Source organism: Mya arenaria, chromosome 14, assembly GCF_026914265.1.
Source record: "Mya arenaria isolate MELC-2E11 chromosome 14, ASM2691426v1".
NCBI classification, from domain to species: Eukaryota; Metazoa; Mollusca; class Bivalvia; order Myida; family Myidae; genus Mya; species Mya arenaria.
The window spans coordinates 48,383,153-48,394,130 of record NC_069135.1 but is presented as its reverse complement, the minus strand read 5'-3'; the positions used below and the strand labels follow the sequence as shown (position 1 = coordinate 48,394,130).

Below are 10,978 nucleotides of genomic sequence, written 5' to 3'. Positions count from 1 at the left end.
TATGCCGCGGCCTTAAACCGTCGACTTTCAATGTACGGAACATGAACATGTAGAGCATAATAAATATATACAATGTGAACTGGCATAAAAAAACATGGCAAGACATTGAGAAAAAACAAAAACAACAAACATTTACAGAATATACAGCATAAATGTATACGTCGTACACAAAGCAAAAGGTAACATATACATGGTGACCTGCAGCCTTAAACTGTCAGATCCATGCAGGGAACATATAAGGGGAACATCTGCAGCCTTAAGCTGTCAGATAATTTCACTCATTGAGAAAAACCAAAAACAAACATTTACAAAATATACAGAATAAATGCATAGTGGTAACGGCGTTCACAGAGCAAAAAGTAACATATATATGGTGACCTGCAGCCTTAAACTGTCAGATACATGCAGGGAACATATTAGGGGAACATCTGCACCCTTAAAGGTGAACTGAACCGTAATTTCTAGTTCTTTATTTTATTTAATGTTTCTACTAAATGCGCTCAAGTTTGAAATAAGAATCGTAAATTTCGTTTCAACGCTCTACCGTTTCCACGGAAATCGGCCTCTGTTCTGCCCATTCTATGGTTGCTAGATGAATTAATGCCCTTGAAATGAGTGGAGACCTTGTTGTCTCCCTTTGTTGAAAATGCGCATGCGCTACCCTTCCCATCATGCAAATATGTTGGGATACATTCGGATGTAAACAAACGACAGTTGACAGGTGGCGGGATTGTTACATTTTAACTAATAGAGACATTATGAGGTGTTTTGTCGGCTGTTGCGACAGTTCTAGCAAGACAAACCGGGTTTGTCGTTTTACATTTCCAAGAGATGCTGTTCTTCTAAAGCAATGGGTTCAAAGCATCCACAAACATGAATTGCTTTGTGCTCCACAGGATGTGAGAACCGTCCTTGAGGTATCGGGGCCGCGGGTGCCAGTGGCTGGCAAGTATGGCGACATAGTGTGTTATTTTGACAAGGTTACTCATTCATTACGTCCTTTGTTAAAAATCATATTCATCAAAGCTCCATAAATTTATCAATAGTTTTTCGGAATATGACCGTATCGCTGCTTCTATCATTTTCCTTTTAAATATCATGTACGTAATTGTAGGGGGATTGTAGGTATCAAATAGACATTATAAGGCGTTTTGTAGGCTGTTGCCAGCAAGACAAAATAAATTAACAACTAACATTATACAGTGTAAATGACCTTTAATTCTATATGAAAAGAATGCATAACGTTGTTGAATATGATTATCAAATTTTTATGATTTGTATTGTTGTGTTTATTTTTCAGTTTGATTTATTACCAGTGGGAAGCGAAGGTAATGTCTACAGACTGAGAAACGGTGCTATTCCCCATATATTTCATGAGAGTTTCAATGGAAGGGAAAAGACAGTAAGTTTATTTTAGGAGTAGGACATAATCTTCCATACTTGTTTCCAATCAATGCAATAGAATCATACCATATTTTATTTTCTGAACCTCATTTCTTGTAAGTTTTATATAACTGTTTGTAAACTGCAAAGTGGTTGTGTGGGGGTGGGTTGGGTAACAATTTATGATTTTTCCCTCAACACTGTGAACTACTATACTGCCACATTTGGCGGTACGATATGAATACGGTAATCATTATCATACGGTTTTATTTAGTCTGTATCGCCCAGACGCACTGTTTACGACATGAATACTAAAATAAGGTGGTATAACTTTTATGATGATTTTTCTTTTATAGATCTACATGTATGCATATTACTGATAAATCTTTACATATGGTTCATGGGTTTTTGTTCATATTGGACGTACAGCTTTTATGATCTGGAGGAGTTGGTATATAAATACTTGTATTATTGAAACTAATTGTTTATCAATAAACTTATGATAAGTCTGTGTGATTGAATTCTGTGCTTGTCAAGAATAAGAGGCTGTAATAAGATTCCATGAATGACCGTGATGCATGCGTTAAGTCCAAAAAATATTGTAATAATAGTGTGTTTCTGTATTTATTATTGTACGTGTTATCAATTTAAATATTGCACTTAAATGGCTGTGTAGAAATCCCCTTGTATAACATCAATATCCCCTGTAGTTCAGACCAAAATCACCTAGGAAGCCTCTCATAAATTTTGCATGTATGGTATGACAACGCCATTGATGCGTTTGGCAATGTAGTATCTGAAGATAGTTAACTTATGATGTCATTTCATAATGCATTGATTGGTCATTTCCATTATTTAAGGACCACACATATGCCAGTGACCAATTACAAGTGGCAAATGAGTTGAAGAAATCAGGAGCTACCACGGCAAAACCGCAGATGTTCAATGTCCAGTGTCAGACACCGATCTGGCCATTGGTATATAATATTTGTTTATACAATATTAAATAGTTTAATTTGTCTGTGCCTGTGCATTAATAATATATGCAAGACTTAAACTAATAATCATCATTGACTCATTTTTTTTTAAATAGCTAGACGCTTGGCTAAAACATATCACCATAAGTTATTGTGTATAGTTGATAAGAAATGCTCATGCATTAAGACAATGAAAAACATGTTTGCATATATAATGACTTTTGGAGGGATTTTGTTATGCAGTCAATTATGACCACGCCCGCACGGGCACTTTGACTTTCGGTTCAGCTGATCCCGGGTAAAATCCCAGCCATGCGGGGATGCCCTAGTTAAATCCATGCCAAATGCCCCTGCATCACATGGACATCCTAGGTATGACCCATTCCCCTATGTTGACGGTGTGCAAACAAATTCACCGCACACAACACTGCAGGGCAATCTGAAAGGTAAAAGCACAGCCCATTTCCCCCACGTGGTATACTCTCAGCCGGGGGTGTGTGTGTTTACAATACAATTGAATGGTGCATTGATACACCACTGGTTTGTCTTACTATTGAAATAGCTGTTGCAAGTTAAAACTTGTGCTGACTTTTACTGGGGCATGTGCTGTAGCACATCACAATGCAATTGTGGTAACTCAATTAATTTCCTATTTTTTTAGTGTTCCACAAGCTATGAAACAAAAGGTGTTGGAACTGAAATAACCACACAGGATAGGGGTGCACAGACGGATCATGACTGCACTAGTACACCTGGATCACTGTACACTTTGGATGACAGTGACAGTGACTGGGCTCCTGACAGCCCTCCTTCAGCCGCCAATATGCCATGTTCTGAACATGAAGAGGCAAAGTTCATTGTCTATGAATCATGCCTGAATGAACTACTCACAACATGTACATCATGTGGTATGTGTACAAGCATACAGAAATGTGCAATTGGGACTGGGCTTATTGTGAAGATAATATGTCATGCATGTGAATATACAAAGGTGTGGTATTCCCACATCATGAATTGCATCGAAATCTAATCTAATAGTGATCCATGCATGTTTCGCCAAAACCTTTCAATCCATACACCGAAAAGCGGCTGAATAGTCGAGCGTGCTGTCTCTGTGACAGCTCTTGTTATCATTTCTGTGCATGTTGAGTCTTTAGTCAAATAAAAAGATGCTTAAGTGTGCATGAAAGTATGTCTCTGTGACAGCTCTTGTTATAATTTCTCTGCATGTTGAGTCTTAAGTCAAATAAAGACATGCTTTAGTGTGCATGAAAGTACAGGAAAGCTTATAAACCTTTCCATTTTCCCATCTGCATTCTTATCAATAATTATTTCAGAGTTTTGCTTTAATTTGAATGTTGTATACTTTGGTTCTTTATCAGAAGATATCAACTGTTTTTAGGTTATAAGCCACATCATGAAATTGAACAGATCATCCTCAGGAAGGCCCATTTAAAAGACATCCAGAAACTTTCTCCAGAAGGGCAGACATCTGGTCTGGAAGGATTCCATAGCCTTGTTTGTGGTTTTGCCACCAAGAATCTCCATTTCCACCATGCACAAATGGAAGTCAGGTAAATTTATAGATTACAATCAATTGGACATATGACTCAGGTAATGTTCAGTCTTAGATAGAATCAATACATGACAAGTAAATATATTTAAATCTGGTGTACTTGCACATATAAGCAACCGAAAACCTGAAAGTTATTTTGGTAGTTATAGTGTACATTCGAATATAACAGGATGCTGATTGCTGCCATGCATTGGAATGAAAACTCCAGCAGAGCACAGCAAAAGACTAAAGATGGGCGACAAATGTTCAAAATTAGTTTTCCCAAAGGAAGGAAACAGGTTGGCGTGGCAAGTGCGGTGAAAGAAAAGCAGACATATGGTACACAATTAATTTTAGTGCAGGACTGTTGTAAATCAATACAGATTTAGAATGCAATATTACAGCCTTTTTCCTTAGCCCTTGAATTATATTTTCATTTCGGCTTTTTGTAATACTTTTACTGCCAAAACTTTTTAACCTGATTTCAACGTTAAGTATTGATGCTTATATATTTACACCCAAGTGAAATCGAAAGATATTTTAATTGACTTTTGTTCTTCCAGATTATGTGTCAACGCTTTTGGCAGCCTTGCTGAAATTACGACAAACTAGAGAAACACATGAAAAAGCAAGGCTGGAAAGGAATAAACTGGAGGAGGAACGAAAGAGACCACAACCGATGGCAGATGGGAAACAAAAGCGGTGCAAAATGGATATTGTTGAAGAACACTTGAGCCGTTTCAACTTAAAAAAGACTCTTAGTTGTTCCTAATCAGCAGCAGCCACAGCATGCCAACAGCGTCTATGTACCCATTAGCTTTTAACCATCCTCTGATGCATGTTAACCTGCTTGTAACATAGCATCAAGATGGACGGTGAATGTGTTGTACACCGTTTAAGCTATTAGCAAGGCAACCTAAGCACACAAGGACCTTGGGGTTCAGGTTAGGAACATGGTTCAATTATACGGTCTGGTTAGCTCAGTAGCACTTTGTTCTCTTAAAGGTATCCAGCATGTGCTTTTCATATTCTTTTGAATTTCTTTGTACTCTATGAAAAATAAACAATTTCTTGGCAACTTAAAGCTGCACTCTCAAAGATTTACTGTTTCGATCATCTTCATTTGTTTTGCCTGAAAAAACCCAAATTTGGTTTAATGTATGAACAAATGTGATATATTACTGCTGATTAAATATCACATCACATTTTTAAATGCTTGAAATTGGATGTGTAATGCCTAGAAACTAACGCTTCAAGAAAAAAATCTGAAGTTTTCTAAATAATTCAGATCTGTTCTATTGTGTAGTATCTTATGACTGATTTGGAAACACTGATTAAAAAATCAGCTGATGTGAGACAAAAACAATGAAAAAAGTTGACAAATCAGTCAATTACAAAAGCATCGGATATATATGTACTGTACAATTATAATAACTATGAAATATTGAAGTACAGATTTATTTCCTGACACCATGAATTGAAATGTATTAAATGCAACACTTCAAAAGAGCTGTACATGAAGAGTGCAAACTTTAACTGAATTACATTGCACTTAAAATAAAGCATTAAATGACTAGAGAAAATGCTAACTTTTTTATCTGCATATGCAATGGCAATTGTGAATGTTTAAATCTGTACATTGCTCATTTATTGAAATCATTTTTAAGTGTCACATACAAAAATGATATCACAAGAGTGGTCATTAAAAAGTGGAATTTAAATAATTCAGAAAAATCTGAAAGACAGCTAAAACTGATATGAATCACTCTCAAGTATGTCTCTTGGGACGAAACCAGAGCGTTGCAAGTTATGTGTGGCCATCAGGAAGTTCCCCTGGTGGAGTCCCAACACACAAGATCTTGGTTGAGACTTTACAAGATTGTTGATTTGTGACATATATTTTTACACTAGTTACATACATCAGGTATACTTCAATCATAATTTGACATCAGTTATCATACAAATGGATGCAGGAGCCATATTCATCAAGTTCCTTACTGAAATTGAATTAAATGAAAACTAATAATGATTTTCAAAATGTTCACCAAAAGTATTAAAATATTAAACCATGAAAATATCAAAATAACAAATGCATACACATACTTTCGTTCAAAAAAGGAGAGTATTTATAGACAAATAAAAGTGTCTTTTTTCTACTAAGAATAAAAAATCACTAAGAAACTTGATGAAAATGGACCAAGATCAGAACACTGGTAACATGAATCCAAGGTATGCTAGTGTGTAACCTTATGTATACTCGCATTTGAGTTTTGCCCATTCTGAGCGTGCTCCGATTGCTAGTCATTGTTAGGTTTTTGAAGCATAGTGCACAGACAGAATGTTACCCTGGTAAAAGCAGCAACCCTGGTTCTTTAACATGCACCAATGTATAGCACAGTCACTCGGGATCCCAATTTAAAGTCCCTCCCTAAAGACGGTTTGTATTTTTCTGTGATGAGAGTGAAACGCAATTGTGACCTTTGACTTAACAGTCAATTGGTTACCACTAGACCACGGGTCCGCCACCAACAGAAGGAATTCCATATTATTATGTTAATATAATTATGGCTGGTTGGCTTGTTTCTGTAGTTTTTTACATAAGTATTGTTGGTGTAGTTTCCATTGTGTAAATTCTGCTTTTGCAAAGAAATTGTAAAATCACACTGAGGCATATTTAAACCCGCAATATTCCTCAGAGGGAAATGCCTGGCGAATGGCATTCACCACGCATAATGGCAGCACTTTCCTGGAATGTTTCGGCAGGTGCTTCCATATGAATCTTGCAAATCTTCGGTATGAAACATACCGATAAGTTCTGTAAAGCATAAAGTACAATCATATTAAATGACATAAATTAACTCATTTCAAGAATCTGTTTCAAATGCTTAATACATTATGCATTGTTCTGAACAATGTACACACCAGAACAATACAGTGTCATCATGCAATGGATAAAACATATAAATTTGAATAACTTATCTTTACAGCAGGTTAGGGCATTCATGATTAGGTATTCATGATAGAAAGAGTATCTATCAGTGGACTTGCATAACAAGAAACTGAAATAATTGTAATTATATTCTCATCATGATCAACCCTGATATCAATACTTCCTGGCACCCATTTGATTTTCAGTCATTGAAATTAGACTTTCGGATGTTCAAGCCCGAATTCTTATACTATTGCATGGAATCATATTTTTGAACAAGTCTATATAAAATTCAGAATTTGAGCAAGCCTGGAAGACATTTTGCCAGTGCAGGGCTTGCAGGCTTGTGCTTATTTCAACCAGTGATTATTACTTACTCATTCATTGGTGTATCTTCAAGTGGTGGGCCTTCACGTTGCAGGTACTCGAAAAAACTCGTCTCAATGACCCAGTGGTTAAGGCAGTTGGACTGCAAAGAAATAGGTTCATATGTATGCAATGACTTTTAGAATACATAACTAAACAAATGTTACATTCCAATTGTTATACATCTCTCTCATTTCCATGGCGAATACTATCATGTTTGACAAAACTGTATGTGTGTTTTAATTGTTTCAAAAACCCCTACCTTTTAATTCATTCATTTACATTAAACCACTCACTCAACTTACTAAATTCATAATGTTTGCAATATGAGTAATACATAATTAAATCTAACCTTAAAACCCTCATGGTCAGAAATACAGCTGACTTGCTGCTCCATCATCCTAGCCTGGACAAGGTCAATGCTGCAACAGCATACAGACTCTATTACAGTCGTTTGGACGCATTTTCCACACTGGCACCTGAACCATATTAAAGTACATGTACACTTACATGTACACTTTCATGTATAATATATACATGAGTACAATTGATAATATGTAAGCAATGTAGTCATTCTAAAATGCCATCCAGGCTTTTTTTAATGATGGTTAGCATCATTAAAAAAAAGCCTGGACGGCATTCCATCATTAAAAAAAGCCTGGACGGCATTTTAGAATGACTAGTAAGCAATGATGATACCGTTATATTAGAGAAATGTCTGCAGAAACCAGTCACTGTATTCACAGACACTTTCATAATGTAATAGCTAAAGAACTTAATCAAATAGGTTTCATAATCATCAGTTTGTACACAATTTAAAGAAAAACACACATAGCGACCTTTAAAATTTAGGAAACCAAAAATAAAGCATAACCAACCATTTTCTAAAAAAATATTTCACATAACGCACTATAATTAACCTGATCGTAATAATTGGCTACATATACACTTCTAATAAATAGATGTCAAATTAAATAAGAAATAGCGAAATGGTCTACTGACTGATGGAATCGAAATGAAAACCCGAGTTCTTTCTAACACTGACTAAAAGTGCAAGTATTTATTACCAGTTCGATGGTTCGGGTCCAAGAACCTGTTCTTCAACGTCCAATTCTTCGTCAGTTTCACCTTCACTACTGTTAGATGAACTGACACACGTACCGCATTCAGGCTCATACAAGTACGGCGAAATATTATTACATTCAGCGTTCGCAGGTAGCTCCATTTTGTAAATGTTGACAGTTCGACGGTTGTTTTCATTTCGGGCATAGCAACGCCGGAGAGTATTCAAGGGGACACCAGTCATGTCACATTTAGAAATTGGTTAGAACAGAGGCTACTTTGAGCGTTATTTTAATACATTTCAGTTTCGATATCAGATCTTATTTCCTTCTCAAATTGACATCGAGAACACTCGAAAATAGATAGTTGGATAAAAATAGGCTTTCAAGATACAGTTCAGTTCTACTTTAAACTGTCAGATAATTACCCTTATAAAACAGGTAATGGAAGGACTGCAGTCGTAAACTGTCAGACCCCAGCAGTGAATAAACATCTCGAGATCTGCAGCCTTAAACTGTCAGGTCGAGGCGTTAAACTGTCATAACACTGGTGCGGCACATAATGTATACAGGTAACTAGTTCTGCAGCCTTAAACTGTCAGAACTAGGCCTGCAAACGGAAAATATAGACATGCAGCCTTAAACTGTCAGATCAGTGCAAAAAGTAATGAAATGAATCGGCGTTTAAGGAAGAGAAGGGGGATAATTAAAACTAGATGTTGGCTGAATGGATACTGATTCCTGGCTACTGGGAGGCCAAGGGAAGAGCGGGAGTGCGGATGTACTTCTTATAAGCGGAGAGTTTCCAACGGCCTAACTTTTGGATGTCATGGGCAGACATGTGATTATTGGAAGCAAGAGTAGCTCCACCGATGCGAAAAAATGTGCTGTGTACGTTTGGGGATCTAAATGGCAAGCTAGCACACACGCTCGGAGTATCGATCGAAAATAAGTGGTGGTGATTGGTAGGCCGATGTGGAGCACAAAAAGGGGGCCAGAAGTGTGGGATATAGCGACAAATAGCGCAAAAGAGAGTGGACAGGACATAAATGGCGGGTATGTTGACGGGAAAAAGGGGCAGCAGAAGGCCGTCCCTTGGAATGTTTATATTGTTTCAGAATTATAGAAAACGAGGAAACCATAGAGTGTCAGCATTGAAAAGAAACATCCTCGCGTTTGACTAGGTTTTGGGATCCTTTTGTGGAATATGCGATTTCTCCAACACGAAAGAGTCCGAAGAAGGAGAGGAGGAACACTGCACGCAAAAGGGTACGCGTAAAATGGTCCGATACTATATGATTAAGGGCAGTTAACAGGGCACTGAGCTGTGCTAGAGAGAAAGGTTGTCGAATGTCTGAACATTTATTAAGACGTAGACTGTGCAGTAATTTCTTGATGAGAAATGAGTCAGCGGGAACAGCCATATTGTGTAGTTTGTGGACGTAGCTTATTGCGGAAATGTAAGAAGTTATGGTGGAGGCTTGAAGACCGCGGCTGTTACAAACAGCAATGAATTGCGCAAGGCGTTCAGCGGAAACCGGAAGTAACGGTGTCTGTGAGTAAAAAGTGTGATGGAAGACGTGGTAGTGCTTAAGAGCATTCTGATAGCTGGATTTAGTGGAAGGTGCCAGGGAAGATTCAAGAAGGGTGTACACCGCTTGGTTCAATGGAGCAAGTGACCTTGAACTGTGGTGGGGTGCTTGTCCATGTGTGGAGCCAGCATGTGGAATTTCTCGATCTGCAAACGAGAAAGGAGATCAGGTAAATGATTGTGTTTGTTCCGATCGTAGAAGAATATTGAATTTCATGCTGGCCAAGACCAAACGACGGACGAGTGACATAACTGAAGCAGCTTTGCATGTTTGTTTATTAATGATGTGAGCAACAGCTGCATTATCAGTATGAAGGGTAATGCATTGGTTGATGAGCTGTGGGCCCCATATTGCAAGGGATAAAACTATGGGCAGTAGTTCCTTGAAAGTAATGTCGTTGGGCTGCCAAAGAGAAGGCCAAGTGCCGTAAAACCAATGAGAATTGAAAGTAGCGCCGTAACCAAGGGATCCAGATGCATCTGTATGCAAATGTAAGGAAACAGATGTAACCCATCGTTGATGTAGGAGCAAATTGCGGCCGTTGAAATGATCAACAAATAAATGCCAAGCGTGGAGATCTTTTCGGCTCTCTCGGGATAGAGTGATCCGGTGGTGTGGTTTGGAGACATTTCTGGTGAGATCGGTCACACGGCGTAAGAAACAACGACCTGGTAGAACAACCTGGCAACAGAAATTTAGCAATTCGAGCAAAGACTGTAGGTGTCTTAGAGTGATTTCCCGGGATTTAGAAGCAGAGGCAAGAAGAGAACAAAGCTTAATCAATTTGTCCTGAGGCAATCGAGCTTCCATAAGCAAAGAGTCCAGTTCTAAACCCATGAAAGTAATAATAGGGGGGGATTTTCAGTTTTTTCGTATTTTAGCGGAACCCCGGGCACAAAATTGTAAGAAATTGTCTAAATCAGTCTGGCATGTGGAAGAGTTGGATGGGCCCATTATCAAGAAATCATCAAGAATATGAACCATATGATGAATATGAAGGACATTATTGGCAATGTGGTGAAGAGCAGAACTGAAACGTTCGAATATGGCGCAAGGCAAGTAGTAATTGTCATCCAATTTGAAACCAAGGAGGTGGTGATCAGTGTTATGAATAG

At 37.8% G+C, this 10,978-nt stretch overlaps 1 protein-coding gene across 1 annotated transcript; it reads right to left on the bottom strand.

Moving 5' to 3' along the window:
• Positions 1 to 6,573: 6,573 nt before the first annotated feature.
• LOC128216194 (P2X purinoceptor 7-like) lies at positions 6,574 to 8,435 on the bottom strand. The gene is made up of 4 exons (XM_052922767.1): positions 8,278 to 8,435; positions 7,563 to 7,689; positions 7,222 to 7,313; positions 6,574 to 6,730 (listed from the first exon to the last, which is right to left on the bottom strand). Exons 1-4 carry the CDS (start codon positions 8,433 to 8,435, stop codon positions 6,574 to 6,576), a joined length of 534 nt encoding a protein of 177 aa, XP_052778727.1.
• Positions 8,436 to 10,978: the final 2,543 nt, after the last annotated feature.

Coding starts and splice junctions, on each gene's coding strand:
- LOC128216194 (XM_052922767.1), bottom strand. CDS start 8,435: ATGGAGCTACCTGCGAACGCTGAATGTAATAATATTTCGCCGTACTTG. Junction 7,690..8,277: donor GGACCCGAACCATCGAACTG/GTAATAAATACT, acceptor AATATGGTTCAG/GTGCCAGTGTGGAAAATGCG. Junction 7,314..7,562: donor CTGACCATGAGGGTTTTAAG/GTTAGATTTAAT, acceptor ATTTCTTTGCAG/TCCAACTGCCTTAACCACTG.